The sequence below is a fragment of the Euleptes europaea genome, chromosome 3 (assembly GCF_029931775.1).
Source record: "Euleptes europaea isolate rEulEur1 chromosome 3, rEulEur1.hap1, whole genome shotgun sequence".
NCBI lineage: Eukaryota > Metazoa > Chordata > Lepidosauria > Squamata > Sphaerodactylidae > Euleptes > Euleptes europaea.
The window spans coordinates 121,093,483-121,111,415 of record NC_079314.1 but is presented as its reverse complement, the minus strand read 5'-3'; the positions used below and the strand labels follow the sequence as shown (position 1 = coordinate 121,111,415).

The 17,933-nt window shown below is 47.7% G+C and overlaps 1 protein-coding gene across 1 annotated transcript in view; it reads right to left on the bottom strand.

Annotated features, from left to right (window-relative positions):
- Positions 1-280: 280 nt before the first annotated feature.
- UBE2H (ubiquitin conjugating enzyme E2 H) overlaps positions 281-17,933 on the bottom strand; it is a 95,894-nt gene continuing 78,241 nt past the window's right edge. Inside the window, exons 3-8 of the mRNA XM_056847146.1 lie at positions 15,763-15,839; positions 12,716-12,790; positions 4,756-4,795; positions 3,311-3,363; positions 1,805-1,933; positions 281-642 (exon numbers count right to left, since the gene is read on the bottom strand). Coding sequence (XP_056703124.1) covers positions 518-642; positions 1,805-1,933; positions 3,311-3,363; positions 4,756-4,795; positions 12,716-12,790; positions 15,763-15,839 — 499 coding nt within the window. The 3' untranslated portion in view covers positions 281-517. The remainder of the gene's footprint in view (positions 643-1,804; positions 1,934-3,310; positions 3,364-4,755; positions 4,796-12,715; positions 12,791-15,762; positions 15,840-17,933) is intronic.

Sequence of the window (17,933 nt, the reverse complement as noted above, 5' to 3'; positions counted from 1 at the left end):
CTAATCTCTCTAAAACGCGTTCCCCCAATTTTTCTCTTTCTCTGTTCTGAAAGCGCCATTCCGATTCTGCATCCAAGGGTGTTTTTGTTGCCGTCTTTGGAACCATTAATTTTAACGTTGCTTTTTTTTTCTTTTTCAAGGCAAAGGAGCACAACCTTGAGACCCTCCCTGGCAACGTGACTTTAGGCCAAACGAGTTCAGTAGCCCACGAGTTGGATTTAAGCTCAAAATGGACTCGGTGAGTGGGAGGCGGACATGCACTGGGGCTGCGTCACAGCTACTGAAGTGGAATGTGGGAGATGCGCTACTGATGCACTTTCGGGCTCTGAGAAATGACCAAGAAATCAAGATCTAAAGGGTGATATATATATATGTATATATATCTCAATGCTATTATTCATAAAAACCTTGTTTAGTAATAAAAAATTGCTTTGTTTAAATATGAATATTATTGTCTGCTTCTCAGTGCGTGGTTAAGGAAGTCATAGTCTCTCTGAAAAGCAGGGTGCCTCGTTTACTACAATTCCATATCCTGGGCCTCGTCTTCTGAAAAGTCAGACATGGAGCTCTCCGAAGAGCTGTCCCCGGTGCCTTCTTCCTGCTCTTTGAGTGCTTCCTCTGTTGCATATTTCTGAATGTATTCTGGAGAGGACAGAAGAGAAAGAGGAGTTTTACTTGGATGGCCCAGGCGAGCCCGATCTTGTCACTTAGAGGAGGGCAGGGAGAATCAAACCGGCTTACAATCACCTTCCCTTCTCCTCCCCACAACAGATGCCCTGTGAGGTAGGTGAGGCTGAGAGACTGTGACTAGCCCAAGGTCACCCAATTGGCTTCATGTGTAGGAGAGGGGAAACCAACCCGGTTCTCCGGATTAAAGTCCACCGCTCATGTGGAGATGTGGGCTCAAACCCAGTTCTCCAGATCAGAGTCCGCCGCTCCAAACTGCCGCTCTTAAACACTACACCACGCTGGCTCCCATTAGATGGGCTGATCAGCCTGACGGCTCCCATTTTGACTGAAGCAAGAGACTATTCCTTAAAGCTAAGCTTCGAGATGTACACCATGCCTGGTGAATGGTCAAGACACACAGCTTAATCTGAGCCAAAGCTCCCCGGAAAAATCTGTTCTTATGGCCCCTTTCGCTTTGCAGAAGTGTTCTCTGAGCACGGGCACAATATTGTCGAAGGCTTTCACGGTCAGAGTTCGTTGGTTCTTGTAGGTTATCCGGGCTGTGTAACCGTGGTCCTCCTCTGAAGATGCCTGCCACAGCTGCTGGCGAAACGTCAGAAAAGAAAATACCAAGACCACGGTTACACAGCCCGGATAACCTACAAGAACCAACGGGCACAATGTTTCCCTCTCGCCAATCAATGCCTATTCCCACATTCCAGGAATTAGGGAATATACAGCCTCTCCACAAGAATGAACCTCTACACCCCTGGAAGACATGGCCCAGGAGTGGAGAAGGAGAAGAAGGAGAAGAAAAGTTGGTTTTTATATGCCAACTTTCTCTACCATTTAAGGAAGAATCAAACCGGCTTACAATCTCCTTTCTTTCCTCTCCCCACAACAGAAACCCTGTGAGGTAGGTGGGGCTGAGAGAGCTGTGACTAGCCCAAGGTCACCCAGCTGGCTTCATGTGTAGGAGTGGGGAAACAAATCCAGTTCACCAGGTTAGCCTCCGCCGCTCATGTGGAGGAGTGGGGAACCGAGCCCGGTTCTCCAGATCAGAGGCCACCGCTCTTAACCACTGCATCACACTGGAGGACCCAAAAGCTTCTGCCACACAAGAAAGAGACCTTACCTTTAATTTTCTGTTTGTATTCTTCTGGTCGGTGAAGGTACATGGCTGCCGCGTCACCATTAAGGGGGTCTATGGGGTTGGGATAAGCCAGCAACTGGGGCAGGAACGACTCAAATATATTGGTGAGATCTGGAAAAGAACCAGCACAGAAGAACGGGTGTGGGAAGCACAGTGACTTGAAAAGGCCTGCAAATATTCTTCCGGGGTGACTGCCCCATGATGCGAGGAGATGGACAGAAGGGGTGGGATGCCTTCCCTAGAGGGTTTACAATTCAAGTAAGATGCAACCAAGGCAGAGGAAGTTAAAGAAGCACAGGAAGAAGAAGAAAAGCTGGTTTTTATACCCTGCTTTTCTCTACCGTTAAGGAGTCTCAAAGTGTCTTACAATCACCTTCCCCTCCTCACAACAGACACCTTGTGAGGTAGGTGGGGATGAAAGAGTTTGGAGAGAACTGTGACTAGCCCAAGGTCGCCCAGCAGGCTTCATGTGGAGGAGTGGGGAAACCAACCCGGTTCTCTAGATTAGAGTCCGCCACTCTTAACCACTATACCACACTGGAAGGGACATGCATTTGGGCATCTAGCTACAAAGCTGAGGAACAAGGTTACAGGCAATTCTGCCAGTTCTATTGAAGCTAAAGGTTTCAGTAATATAATCCATATGTAGAAGGAAAAAAGGGAGGAATGGATTCTCCCCCCACTGCCAGTGGTATAAATTTACTTGAGAGGAGGCACGATATTCAAGTCTTCAAGTATTTGAAGGGCTGTGATATAGAGGATGGTGCTGAGTTGTTTTCTTTTGCCCCAGAAGGTTGGACCAGAACCAAACGGGTTGAAATTAAATCAAAAGAGTTTCCGTCTAGACATTAGGAAGAACTTTCTAACAGTTAGAGAGGCTCCTCAGTGGAGCAGGCTTCCTCAGGAGGTGGTGAGCTCTCCTTCTCTGGAGGTTTTTAAGCAGAGGCTAGATGGCCATCTGTCAGCAATGCTGATTCTGTGACCGTAGGCAGATCATGAGAAGGAGGGCAAGAAGGAAGGTTTGCATCAGTGTTTGGCTCTTGTGGCCCTTTCTCGCATGCTCAGGGAAATGCCGATCGCCACTTTGGGGTCAGGAAGCAATTTTCCTCCAGGCCATGTCAACCAGGAATCCTGGAGGGCTTTTTTTTTTTTTTTTTTTTGCTATCTTCTAGGCATGGAGTAGTGGTCTCTGGGTGTGTGTGTGTGTGTGGGGGGGGAGGTAGTTGTGTATTTCCTGCATTGTGCCAGGGTTGGTCTAGATGACCCTGGTGGTCCCTTCCAGCTCTATGATTCTATGGTAGCATGCTTCTTGAAAGATTCGAGAGGCGCGCTCCAGTCACATTTGATCAGGGGCAGCACAAGTCTTTCTCGAGGGATATGCACATCACACACTGCTCAAGAGCTATGGGCCAAGCAGCCTTATTTATTTTACAAAACTCATACCCCTCCTCATAAGGATGATCCCACCTCCTGACTCATTGAACTCACCATAGAGGGCCGTCCAAGTCTGGTTAATTACATCTAGACATACAGTTCCTGACCTGGGGGAGGAAGAAAAAACAACAACACACACATAAACACAGAAAGGGATCCATTCAGTTTACAACTTGGTGGTGATAAAGCGGTACAGCGGCTGAGAGTGACACCGCAAAACTCCCCAGTTGAAATCTTGCCCTCTGCTATGAGGCTAATATTGCTCTGCTGATTTATTTTTTAACTTATTCTAAGTGGAAAGGTTCTAAAGTTCCAATTTGAGCAGATTATATACAGTTCTAGACTATCAGGCAATATGAACACACATGGCCTATGTTTGGATTTTTTTTTAGAAATTGTAGATGGGGGTGGTAGGAGCCCCGTGGCGCAGAGTGTAAGCTGCAGTACTGCAGTCCAAGCTCTGCTCATGACCTGAGTTTGAGCACGACGGAAGTTGGTTTCAGGTAGCTTGCTCAAGGTTGACTCAGCCTTCCAACCTTCCAAGGTCGGTAAAATGAGCACCCAGGGAAGATGACTGGGGAAGGCACTGGCAAACCACCCCATAAACAAAGTCTGCCTAGTAAGCGCCGGGATGTGACATCACCCCATGGGTCAGGAATGACCCGGTGCTTGCACAGGGAAACTTTACCTTTAGATGGGGGTGGTACAGAAGGGAAAAAGGAGGAATGGGGATATCAATACAATTAAAAGGGGCAGAAATGGGAAATGTGAAAACAAATCAAACAGATTGCATTGCCATGCTTTTCAACGCTGTGGTACAATCAAATAGTTACCCAAGTTATGGGAAAATAACTTGCTAATCATATGATCGAAAAATAATCACCTTGTCAGGCCTATCAAGTGTATTTAATATCTCTGCAGTCAAAATAGTTGTCTAGATATAAAGATGAATTAAGTTTCACTACGGTTAATGAGCATATACACTCTTTATTTTAAACTTCAGCATATTTATAAAATAGTTTCAATTTTTCATGGAACTGCTCATAATTCATGTCATGTTTTGATTTTTTAAAATGGTGGGCTAATTATTGCCCACCCAGACTAACCGGTGGGGGGGGGGAAGAGGCAGGAAAGGTGCGTCTCAGGTGCCGCCTAAGGCCACAGCACGTCTCAGCATGAGAAGTGAGTGTGCCCTTTATGATATGCACTCCCCCCCACCAACTATTAGGGTTTCCTTGGCTGAAGGACAATGCGGAAAGGGTTTCCTCTTGGCGGAGGGCTTGGGGCATGTTTTCAGCAGAGGGGTTCCTCGCGTTGATGGCCTTGTAAACATATGAAACTATTATGGGCATCCAAAAGCATTTGTCACAGTCTATTTCTACACTCTCCCTTTCCAAATCTCACCTCTGAAAATGGGTTTACAGAACAGCAATTAAAGACCACCCCCCACCCTGCCCCCAATACAGAATCACTGGCGCAGGACACTTTAAATTACTTACGCTTCGTCAATGTTGGGATGGAAAATTTTATTCATGAATCCTGCCAGAGAGAGAAACAAGGGGGTTAACAGCAGTCAGGTACCCTATATTATTCATAAACGTCCCTACATGTTACAGGAGGGCGGGTACAATTAAAACGCAGCAAGAAATTAAAAGCAGCCACCAGCAAAAGAACACTAGAAGAGCCCTGCTGGATGAGACCAGTGAGGGTCCATCTAGTCCACCATCCGGTTCCATGCAGCAGCCAACCAGTTTCTCCGGAGGGCCAACAAAAGGGCAGAGAGACCGAGTCCTTCCCCGATGTTACCTCCGATCTTTGGTATTCAGAGGAAGACTGCCTGTGAATGTGGAGGTTCTCTTCAGTCACCATGGCTAGTAGCCCCTGACAGATCTCTCCTCCATGAATCTGTCTAATCCTCAAATCACAAAATCACACAAGGTTGGAAGAGACCACAAGGGCCATCCAGTCTAACCCCCTGCCACGCAGGATCCCACAATCAAAGCGCTCCCAACAGATGGCCATCCAACCTCTGCTTAAAGACCTTTAAGACCTCCTTTAAGGCTGTCTATGCCCGTGGCTACCACTACATACTCGGGCAAGTGAATTCCACATTTTAATCACTCATTGGGTAAAGTATTTCCTGTTGTTCATCCTGAATCGACTGCCCATCAGCTTCATCGGATGCCCTCAAGTTCTAGTATTTTGGGAGAGGGAAAAATGTTCTCTTTGTCAGCTCTCTCCCAAACCCACACACACCAATCCCTGACAACAACTTTCAACCAGATCAAACTGACTACTGGAAGAAGCGTTGGTTTTTATTTGCCGACTTTCTCTACCATTTTAGGGAGACTCAAACTGGCTTACAATCACCTTCCCTTCCCCTCCCCACATCATCACCCTGTGAGGTAGGTGGAGCTGAGAGAGCTCTATCAGAGCTGTGACTAGCCCAAGGTTACTCCGCTGGCTTCATGTGGAGGAGTGAGGAAACCAACCCAGTTCACCAGATTAGCCTCTGCTGCTCATGGGGAGGAGTTGGGAATCAAACCCAGTTCACCAGATTAGCCTCCGTCGCTCATGGGGAGTGGGGAATCAAACCCGGTCCTCCAGATTAGAGTCTGCCGCTCATGTGGAGGAGTGGGGAATCAAACCCAGTTCTCCAGATTAGAGTCCACCGCTCCAAACCACCGCTCTTAACCACTATACCACGCTGGCTCTCAACTGGATTCCATGATCAAATCCTAGCCAATGGAAACCTCAGCTCCAACTACAGCCCCTGGCTGACCTTTAGAATCACCTGCTTGAACTTTGACCCCAGCGGTTCGGAAAGGTGCCCGCTGACGTCCAAAGGGTTTGCAGCCTGACGAACAGACAACTGCCGGTGGGGGGCGTGATTCTTCCCAAGGCAACACATGCCACAAAGCTAGGGGTGTCTTGAGATGACACTAATGAGAGACGGACCACAAGCCACAAGGCTTGGCCTGGCTACAGCTAAACTCGGCTTAACTCAGGAGAGCCAGCGTGATGTAGTGGTTAAGAGCGGTGGACTCTTAATCTGGAGAACCGGGTTGGTTTCCTCACTCCTACGCACGAAGCCAGCTGTGTGACCTTGGGCTAGTTACAGTTCTCTCAGCCCCACCTACCTCACAGGGTGTCTGTTGTGTGGAGGGGAAGGGAAGGTGATTGTAAGCTGAGATCCAGCGTGGTGTCGTGGTTAAGAATGGTGGTTTGGACTGGCGGACTCTCATCTGGACACCCAGGTTTGATTCCCCACTCCTCCATATGAGCGGCGGATGCCAATCTGGTAAACTGGGTTGGTTTCCCCACTCGTACCCTGAAGCCAGCTGGGTGACCTTGGGCTAGTCACAGCTCTCTCAGCCCCACCTACCTCACAGAGTGTCTGTTGTGGGGAAGGTGATTGTAAGCCGGTTTGATTCTCCCTTAAGTAGTAGAGAAAGTCGGCATATAAAAACTAACTCTTCTTCTTCTCCCTTAAGTGGTAGAGAAAGTTGGCATATAAAAACCAACTCTTCTTTTTCTTCTTTTGGTCACATTATGAGAAGACAAGAGTCACTGGAAAAGAGGATGGGAGGGGCTGTGGCTCAGTGGCAGAGCATCTGCTTGGCATGCAGAAGGTCCCAGGTTCAATCCCCGGCATCTCCAGTTAAAAGGGACTAGACGAGTAGGTGATGCGAAAGACCTCAGCCTGAGACCCTGGAGTGCTGCTGCCGGTCTGAGTAGACAATACTGACTTTGATGGACCAAGGGTCTGATTCAGTAGAAGGCAGCGCCATGTTTTCATGTGTTCAAGATAATAATGCTAGGAAAAGTCGAAGGCAGCAGGGAAAGTCGTCGAGGTGCTAGTTAGCCCTCTGTGATGGGTGAAAGTGTCACCAAGTTGCAAGCACTCATGGGGTTGCCAAGGCGAGAGACGAACAGAGGTAATTTCCCATTGCCCGCCTCTGCATAGTGACCCCGTCCTTCCTTGGCGGTCTCCCATCCAAGTACTAACTGTGGCTGACCTTGCTTAGCTCGAGACCTGGCGAGATCCGGCTAGTCTGAGCCACGCGGGTCAGGGCATATTTGCCAGGCAAGACAGAAATAACTTCTAACTTGGAGGAACAGAGTGGATGTCAGCTGGTGAGCTGACACATGGGCACGCGGAGTGAAGTCAGACGAGCAGGGGAAGGGTTTATGGGAACGCTGACAAGTTAACGTCACTCCAATTCGAGAGAACAGCAAGGCCGGCTTATGCTGCGACAGCTGGGGCAACCAACGGTTCACTTACAGTCATCCCCCACTGCTCTGCCCACTCCTGCTACGTGCTTCATTTATACCCTGCTTTCCTCCCCACTGGGGAGAGGGGGAGCTGTGGCTCAGGGGTAGAGCATTTGCTTGGCATGCAGAAGGTCTCGGGTTCAATCCTTGGCATCGCCAGTTAAAGCACCATGAGACCAGAAGAACATAAGAATAGGCCCTGCTGGATCAGCCCCAGGGCCCATCAAGTCCAGCAGTCTGTTCGCACCGTGGTCAACCAGGTGCCTCTAGGAAGCCCACAATCAAGATGGCTTCAGCAGCATTGTCCTGCCTGTGTTATTTTACAGCACCCAATAGAACAGGCCTGCTCCTCTGATCCTGGAGAAAATAGGGATGCATCATGACTAGTAGCCATGGCTAGCCCTATCCTTCATAAGAAAGGCCCTGCTGGATCAGACCCAGGCCCATCAAATCCAGCAGTCTGTTCACACAGACAGCTGCAGCAGCATTATCCTGCCTGCGTTCCACAGTAAAAAAGTAAAGGTCCCCTGTGCAAGCACCGGGTCATTCCTGACCCATGGGGTGACGTCACATCCCAACATTTACTAGGCAGTCTTTGTTTACAGGGTGGTTTGCCAGTGCCTTCCCCAGTCATCTTCCCTTTATCCCCAGCAAGCTGGGTACTCATTTTACCGACATCGGATGGATGGAAGGCTGAGTCAACATTGAGCCAGCTACCTGAAACCAACTTCTGTCGAGACTAAACTCAGGTCGTGAGCAGAGCTTGGACTGCAGTACTGCAGCTTACCACTGTGCCACGGGGCTCCTTTTGCGGCACTCGACACCACGGGGCGTTCCACAGTACCTAATATAATAGGCCTTCTCCTCTGATCTTGGAGAGAATAGGGATGCATCATGACTAGTATCCATTTTGACTAATAGCCATGGATAGGCCTATCCTCCATGAATATATCCTCTTAAAGCCTTTCAAGTTGGCAGCCATCACCACATCCTGGGGCAGGGAGTTCCACAATTTAACCTTGTGTTGTGTGAAAAAATACTTCCTTTAACCTGTTTTTAATCTCTCTTCATCTGCTGAAGCTGGAGTGTGAGAGATTCAAAACAGATGAAAGGGGGTATTTCTTCACACAATGCATAGTTGAATTGTGGAACTCCCTGCACCAGGTTGTGATGGTGGCTGCCAACTGGGAAGGCTTTAAGAGGACAGTGGACATGTTCATGGAAGATAAAGCTATCCATGGCTACTAGTCAAAATGGATACTAGTCATGATGCATACCTATTCTCTCCTGGATCAAAGGAGCATGCCTATCATATCGGGTGCTGTGGAGCACAGGCAGGATAAGTGCTGCTGCAGTCGTCTTGTTTGTGGGCTTCCTAGAGGCACCTGGTTGGCCACTGTGTGAACAGACTGCTGGACGTGATGGGCCACAGCCCAAGAATCTTTACTGTGTGACTGAAGTAAATTGTGGCAGCCATTCTGGGGCTGGCACGGCCTCCCAGGGCAGCTATTTTGTGGCAGCCATTTTGCAGCTGCGCCCACCACACTATGTCAGAATTTCAAAGGTGCCCATAGGCTCAAAAAGGTTAGCAGGAGAGGAGAGGATTCACAATGATGGGTATAAATTATGGGTGGAATTAGGAAAATTCCTGCTGGATATTAGGAAAACGTTTTTTACAGTAAGAGTTGTTCGACAGTGGAATCAGCTACGTAGGGAGATGGTGAGCTCCCCACTCACAGGCAGTCTTCAAGCAGCGGCTGGACAAGCACTTGTCAGGGATGCTCTAGGCTGACCCTGCATTAAGCAGGGGGGTTGGACTAGATGGCCTCTATGATTTTCTGATTCTCTCATTCTATGACCCCTACTCTAAGCTCTCCCTCAGTTTTGCGCCTTGACAAAACCACTCTCCATGCCTAAAGTGGGGCTGAGATGTGTAATATCCACCCAAACGGGCCTAGGCTTACAAGAGCACTAAGATGTGCCTGAAAAGTTAAACAGCCTAAGAAGCAAGCGGAGAGGAAACAGCACACGACTTCTATGCAACAGGTTATTTTAAGCAACACAAACAGACAAGGTCTGCTGACTCAAATCAGGGGGGTGGGGGAATACTTTGCCCAAGTAGCTTAAAAGTTACGTATCCTCACCAAGAGCCAGAGTGGTGTAGTGGTTTGGAGAGGTGGACCCTAATCTGGAGAACCGGGTTTGATTCCCCACTCCTCCACATGAGCGGCGGACTCTAATCTGGAGAACCGGGTTGGTTTCCCCAATCGTCCACATGCAGCCTGCTGGGTGAACTTGGGCTAGTCACAGTCCTCTCTGAACTCTCTCAGCCTCACCTACCTCAAAGGGTGTCTGTTGTGGGGAGGGGAAGGGAAGGAGATTGTAAACTAGTTTGATTCTCCTTAAAAGGTCGAGAAAGTGGGCATATAAAAACCAACCTTTCTTCTCCTTCTCGGAAAAGAAGCTCCTGTTCCTTAGACGGAAGATTCCTCAGAAGAAGCTATGTGGACTGAGCTATAAAAACTACCCTTAATGAGCAAAATGCCAAGTCACTGGAGTCAGCAGTTTCAAAGGGTAGCCGCGTTGTTCTGCAGCAGAAGAACTGGATTCGAGTCCAGCAGAACCTTAGCAACCAACAAGATTTGGGAGAGGGGGATGAGCTTTCAAGAAGCCAATTTCCCTTTTTCAGATATTTGATGAGATTTGTCTCTCGAAAACTCATACCTCCCCCCTCCCAAATCCTGTTCATCTCTAAGATGCTGTTGGCCTCGAATCTAATGAAGAAGAAGAGTTGGTTTTTATATTCTGACCTTCTCCACCACGTGTGTGTGTGTGTGTGTGTGTGTGTGTGTGTGTGTGTGTGTGTGTGTGTGTGTAAAGTGCCGTCAAGTCACACCCGACGTATGGCAACCCCTTTTGGGGTTTTCATGGCAAGAGACTAACAGAGGTGGTTTGCCAGTACCTTCCTCTGCACAGCAACCCTGGTATTCCTTGGTGGTCTCCCATCCAAATACTAACCAGGGCTCACCCTGCTTAGCTTCTGAGATCTGACAAGATCAGGCTAGCCTGGGACATTCAGGTCAGGGCTCTCTACCACTTAAGAATAAAACCAGTTTACAATAACCTTCCCTTCCCCTCCCCACAACAGACACCCAGTGAGGTAGGTGAGGCTGAGAGAGATCTAAGAGAGCTGTGACTAGCCCAAGGTCACCCAGTTGGCTTCACGTGGAGGAGTGGGGAAACAAATCCAGTTCACCGGATTAGCCTCCGCCACTCATGTGGAAGAGTGGGGAGTCAAGCCCGGTTCTCCAGATCAGAGTCCACCACTCCAAACCACCACTCTTATCCACTACACCACGCTGGCTCTCTGAGCCATGCTGAGTCAGCAGTTTACTTTTTGGAACTGGAGAGGTCAAAATGTGGCCTCGATTCCTCACCCCTGCCAAGCCAATACAAGGGTCAAGCTTTCAGACAAAGAGGCTGCCATTCAAAAACCGTCTAAACACAGCCGTGCCCTAAAGCGGTGCATTTCCCATCCCTAAAAAGCACGACACCTAATACACAAACAAGAAAAAAAGCTGTTGGTACCACACTTAAGCAGAAACTGGATCGGGGATCAGACTATTTAGAGTGTAGCAGCCTTGACTCTCAGTGGCTGAAGGCACCCAGAAACAGAGCAGATTCAGCCCCCGCCCCAGCTGTGTCCTCGGGTAGATTTGCTGCGATTGTCAGCTAGGCCAATAGACCCTGGTTTATTCCTACAAGGAGAAGGTAAGGCCCTCGGGGAGAGGAGGGCATTGTAGGGAAGTGATTGGCCAGTGACCCCAGCCCCTTCCAAGAGGGGCCTCGTAGAAAGCAACGTTACCCAAAGGGAAAACGAGGAAGACCGCACCGCAAGGCTGCAGGCTGGATCCCACAAATCTGTCCCACCAGCATGGGCACTTTCCTTCAGCTCAAGGAGTCTCGGGGAAGGCTCTTTACACGAGAGGAGAACGCCACTGCTAGCAGAACGGAGAGTAGGAAGAGGAGGAGGATCAGGGCGAGGTGGAGAAGAAGGAGAAACGTTGGTTTTCATATGCCGACTTTCTCTACCACTTAAGGATTGAATCAAGCCGGCTTACAATCACCTTCCCTTCCCCTCCCCACAACAGACACCCTATGAGGTAGGTGGGGCTGAGTTTGGCCCAAGGTCACCCAGCTAGCTTCGTGTGTAGGAGTGGGTAAACCAACCCAGTTCACCAAATTAGCCTCAGCCGCTCATGTGCAGGAGTGGGGTTCTCCAGATTAGAGTCCACTGCTCATGTGGAGGAGCAGGGAATTGAACCCGGTTCTCCAGATTAGAGTCCACCACTCTTAACCACTACACCATGCTACACCCCACACCCGGAGTTCAGAAGAGCCAGACTTTGAGAAGGACTGCTCCCTGCCCCATCCTTTCCTCTGCCAGAAGATTTTCTGCTTGTACTTCTCAATCTTCCCATACATATTATATAAGGGATTGTTTATGACTTCTGTTCGCTCCTGCCTGCATTTGTCCTTTAGGGGGCAGCAACACTCTATTATTTACTTTCTCCCATAGGTAGTGTCCTTATGGGGACGGGAATTTCTTTTACACTGAGAGCCAGTGTGGTGTAGTGGTTCAGAGCGGTGGTTTGGAGTGGTGGACTCTGATCTAGAGAACCAGGTTTGATTCCCCGCTCCTCCACATGAAGCCAGCTGGGTGACCATGGGCTAGTCACAGCTCCCTTAGAGCTCTTTCAGCCCCACCTACCTCACAGGGTGTCTATTAGGGGGAGGGAAGGTGATTGGAAGCCGGTTTGATTCTCCCTTAAGTGGTAGAGAAAGTCAGCATATAAAAGCCAACTCTTCTTCTTACCAAAATGCACTTTTTCGGAAACAGCCACTGATACCTCTTATCCTTGGTTTTCTCTTTTAAAGGCGGATTTCATTCATTTCTTTACTACCACGTAGCCACGTTCTGAAGACTGCAGATATACCCCATACTCATTGAAGGAAGCCAGTTGTGTGGGTAACACAGGAGGTGCGAACCCTGTGCTAAAAGCACCCAATCGGAAGCCAGAAAACCATGAACCACCAGTTTACCCCTCCGTTAGAACCCAGCGCACATAAAGACCAGTGTTTGCGAAACATTCATTAGCCACCAGAGGTTTATGGCTTCGTTACCTATAGATGGTGATTTGAAGGGGTATTTGTCGGGAAGGTCCACTCTAACTTTCCACACTCCACCTTCATATGGCGCTGCAAATCAGAGAGAGGGGGAAAATTGCGTTAAGTCATGCACATGAAAACATTAACGGTAATTTACCAGGGGTCTCGGACTTTCTGGGCACGTGAAAGAACGGCACAGTGGTCTGAGACAGCCCGTTTTTCAAGCTCGTGAACAATTCCACGTTCGTTTCAAAGGGGACGTCACACAACAGCTTCTCAGGGGACTGAGTCCCAATGGAACGTGTCATCTCAAATGACTCTGTGGTCCCTTTTTTGGCTTGCCTTTATAGGAACAGAAAACGTTTTCTGGAAGGGCAGTGACGCCTATTTTCAAGCAGCTGCAGTGCTCCCAGCTCATAACCACATAACAAAATTAGAAAGAATGTAGAGGATGCGCTTGGATTAAATTGTGGAGCAGAGTTTGTGAGTGGAACCCAAGATGAATCTAAGATTATTTGCAAAGCTGCGCTGAATTCCGTCCAATGTGATGTCTCCCGAACACCAAGTATCAGGCTGAGGAGGCTTTTTGTCGTTCTAATAATTCTTCCCAAGATTTCTCTGAAGGCCCAATTTACAACTTGGCATAGCATTTTAAAAAGACTATAGAATACATACACCTTGTACATCAAATTTTAAACATAATTATAACACAGGCTCTATTGTTCCTTTGTACAGATAATATGGTAGAATTTGGGCATGTGCATGTACTGGAACCTCCAGGAGGTAAAAACATACTTTTCATGTCTATGGTGCCTTGTTTTGATGAACCTAAGTGTACAAATGAAGATGAGGGATGGGGGGAGACTGGACACCATTATAGTAAAACTAACTTACAAAAAGATCATCAAACCGAGAACCTTCTGATGCCCCAGAAGGTCAGACCAGAACCAACAGGCTGAAATCAAATGAAAAGAGTTTCCGGCTAAACATTAGGAAGGGCTTCCTGAAAATTACAGCGGTTCCTCAGTGAAGTGAGGGGGTTCTCCTTCTTCGGAGGTTTATAAGCAGAGGCTGGATGGCCATCTGTCAGCAAGGCTGATTCTGTGAACTTAGGCAGATCATGAGAAGGAGGGCAAGAAGGGTTGCATCCTAGCCCTTTCTTACATGCCCAGGGTAGTGACGATCGCCACTTTGGGGTCAGGAAACAATTTCCCTCCAGGCCAGAATGGCCAGGGATCCTGGAGAGTCCCCCCACCCAACCTTCTGGGCATGGAGCTGGGGTCTGTGGAGGTGTGTGTGGGGGGAGGCAGTTGTGAATTCCCTACGTTGTGCAGGGGGTTGGACTAGATGACCCTGGTGGTACCTTCCAACTCCATGATTCTGACCGCTGACCTACTGGCCCAGTTTCAGCGACATTAGAAAGGAATTTCACAAAGTTTGGGAGACATTTACTGCAGAACCCCAACTCTGCAATCAGCTGCCTCCTACTTCTTCCTTCCTTCCCGTTTTAAAAGCACGTTTGCAGCCATCATAGTTTTTCTGAGAGCTAACAAGGGAAGAATGTACAGCAAAGGCTAAGCTACTGAGGAGAGGTGTGAGGGGGCCTTCCTGGGACAAGTTCTTCCCTGCTCCTTATTTACATAGCAACATCCATATGGCATGGTGCTTGGGCATATGAGAAGCCAGGTCTCTGCCCCGAGGAACTCACAGTCTGAAATTTAAGCTAAGGGGGAAAAAACAAAGAGAAGGAACGGGGGAGGTGGGATGAACAGGCGTCTGGAGAGGCAGCACATTAACTATTCTAACTACTAAACAGAATGAAACGTGGCACACAGCACACATGCCTTCCAGTGGCAACCTCTTCAGCTGCGTTTGGATGTCATGATAAATTGGACTTTGCGCAAAAGCTAGGTAGGTCCCTAGGTCTAAACAAGAAACCTCAGTTGAAATAAATTTATTCATTTATTTATATTTTTTAATTTATTTTTTCGAATGTGTAGCCCGCCCTCATTCCCAACCAAGGCCAGGCTCAGGGAGAGTAACAACTTTTAAAATACCCAAAAACCATAGAACAATAACTTAAAACATCATATTAAAACCATAAACCAGGTGGCCTTAAAAACAACTCAAGACGCCACAGTATAACTGGGTTTCGGCAGGTCAACCCCACCATAGGTGTCAAAAGTAGGGGGGGATGGGGAGGCCAGTAATTATGGATAAACTTGCGGCTGCCCTCAGTTATAGGCCTGGCGGAACAGCTCCGTTTTACAGGCCCTGCAGAACTCCTTAAGGTCCCGCAGGGCCTGATGTAACTAAGAAGACTATTCCACCAGGCTGGGGCCAGGACCGAAAAAGCCCTGGCCCTTGTTGAGGACAGCTGCACACTCTTCGGGCTGGGGACCACCACCAGATTATTACCAGTGGAGTGTAGAGCTCTCTGGGGGGGTGTCAACTGCTTCTTCAAAAAGATTTTGTGCAAAACAGTTTGCACATACAGCCTGGGGTTTCTGCTTCTTACTTCTGCCTCCCTGTGGGGAGGGTATCTACCTTCTGTTGTTGCCTGACTGCAAAGGGGCAGTGCTATTCAACAATCCAGGGTTTGTGAATTTAGATGTGAAACGAACTGCAATTAGTGGACACTTTGGTTAACAAAACCGCCTGAAATCGCAGTTTGGTGGCCAACGAGGTGCCAACAACCAAATTCCGGTTTATTGGGTCGTGTTCACAACTAAGCCTCGATCAAAACCAAAGTTTATTGTAATGTCTGAACGCAGCTTTAGTTTCAATGGAGAATGGGGAGGAATAGGTTGCACCAAAGACTTCATTGAACATGAATGAACCATCATGCCTGAACCTGCGCTAGCAGAATAAAAAACTGGTTAGTCTGGGGAAGAGATTTTTCAACACAGCTGAAAATATACTGGTTGGATTTGCAGAGAAAATATAGGTAACTAGTGAACACTTAATACAGTTGTTTCGTTATATTAAAATTAAATACATAGCTGCCCTTGATTTTTTGACAAACTACGGTTTAACAAACAATGGTTTGTTGTTGTACTTACTTCCTTGTGGTCCATAGAACTTCACTACAAATTCATTGAGTCCTCCTAGGATTGTGACTTCATGCTTGCTCTCGATACTAACACATCAAAGTCAAGGAAACATTTTACGGGTATTGAGTCGGCTTCCCTAGAATCCTGGCACCCCGGGAACATCCAAAAGCCGAAATCGTTAGACAGCTTTAAAGACAAATCTTAAATAATCCTTCCGTCAATGAAGCCCATTCAAAATATGTTTTGAGGTTATTTCCTGTCATTTAAGCAGAACAAAGTGTTTGCTTTTGCCAGACAAAACAAGGCAAACACATAGTTCAGTCTATAAAGGACCTGTAACTTACAACTGGCTTACCCTCAGGCGTTTTTGGTTGCAAATTTCTTGAGCTCTCTGCGTAATGGCGACTAGCAAGCATTTTGAACAAAACAAAACAAAAAATGCTAGAAATCTCACCTTTGGATAACAGAAATTCAAACACGTTAGTTGGCAGAAATTCAATCTCACTAAATGAAAATTCACTACAACACCGGCAACACCTGAGCTGCTTCTACAGATGTGCAGTTAAGCTTTAGAGATGGTGACTGATCACAGCATACGTTCACTCATCCACTATCCCAGATTTTTACCAAGGAGGACAGAAGTACTAACGCAAGGTGCCCTAGATTTTGGTGCCTCCATGATCCTGCTCTGTCCCCCAGCCCATTCCAACACTCCACGCTTTCTCAAACGCTAGAACGTGAAACTCACCCACACAAGGGAGGTGAAGGGGCACGCAACGAACCCAAAACTGGCACACAAGACCGGTTATCAGAAGAACTCTTGCCCTATGAGGAGTGGTTAAAATGCTGAGGGCCGTTAAGCTTGCAAAGAAGACGGTTAAGGGGAGACACAATAGAGGTCTATAAAACAATGCATGGTATAGAGAGAGTGGTCAGAGAGAAGCTTTTCTCCCTCTCTCATGATACCAGAATGCGAGGTCATCTGCTGAAGCTGGAGGGTGAGAGATTTGAAACAGATAAAAGGAAATATTTCTTCACGCAATGCATAGTTAAGCTGTGGAACTCCCTGCCCCAGGATGTGGCGATGGCTGCCAACTTGGAAGGCTTTAAGAGGGGAGTGGACATGTTCATGGAGGAGAGGGCTATTCTTGGCTACTAGTAAAAATGGATACTAATCATGATGCATACCTATTCTCTCCAGGATCAGAGGAGTGTGCCTATTATATCAGGTGCTGTGGAACCCAGGCAGGACAGTGCTGCTGCGGTCGTATTGTTTGTGAGCTTCCTAGAGGCACCCAATAGGCCACTGTGTGAACAGACTGCTGGACTTGGTGAGCCTGGGTCTGATCTAGCATGGCCTTTCTTATGTTCCTGTTCTACACCACACTATCTCCAAGAAGAAAAGAAGTCCCCCTCCCCATGGGCTGTCAGACCCTTTATGTTCCATCATATGACGCTTTATATCCCAAGTTCTTGCAAATAAAGCTCCCTAGAGATCTCAGCGTTGCTTACAAAGCTAGGTTTTAGGACAGCTTTTAGTAGTTCTGCTCTTTCCAAAAATGGGATGATTTTAGCTTTATATTATTCAAAACAGTGTTTTATATGTTAAGGTACATTTTCATTCTGGCTTTGCTATAAGCAAGAGGTCTAACCTAAGACAACTGAAACAGTGGCTAGTTAATATGGTGGTAACCCGTTTTGTGCAAAAAGTGTCAAAGGCTAAAAGGAGCTGGAAAACGTTCACTTTTTAAAGTCTAGGGCAGCGGTTCCCAAACCTTTTGAGTCAACGGAGCACTTTTCAGGAGAGAAAATTCGTCAAGAAGCACTAATTTTCACCTACCACCTATATACTAAACCAGATGACTGTAGTATTTTTCTTTCCGATCTCTTCACGGAGCGCTAGATATTTCGCGGAGCACCACGTGCTCCATCGAGCACAGTTTGGGAACCGCTGGTCTATGGGATATGGCTTTAACTTTGTGTGACAGCCAGCATTTAACTGCCTAATGGGTTTCTACAAGACAGCTATGGAAATCCCCAGAGAGACAGTCAGCAACATGAACCTTTAAACACAATGGGAAAAACAAGCACCCTTTCCCCAGGAAAACTGCCTAGAGGGGGAAATGGTCACATAAGCAAAGCTGGAAACACACTTATGAGCCTACAAAATTACTTTGCCC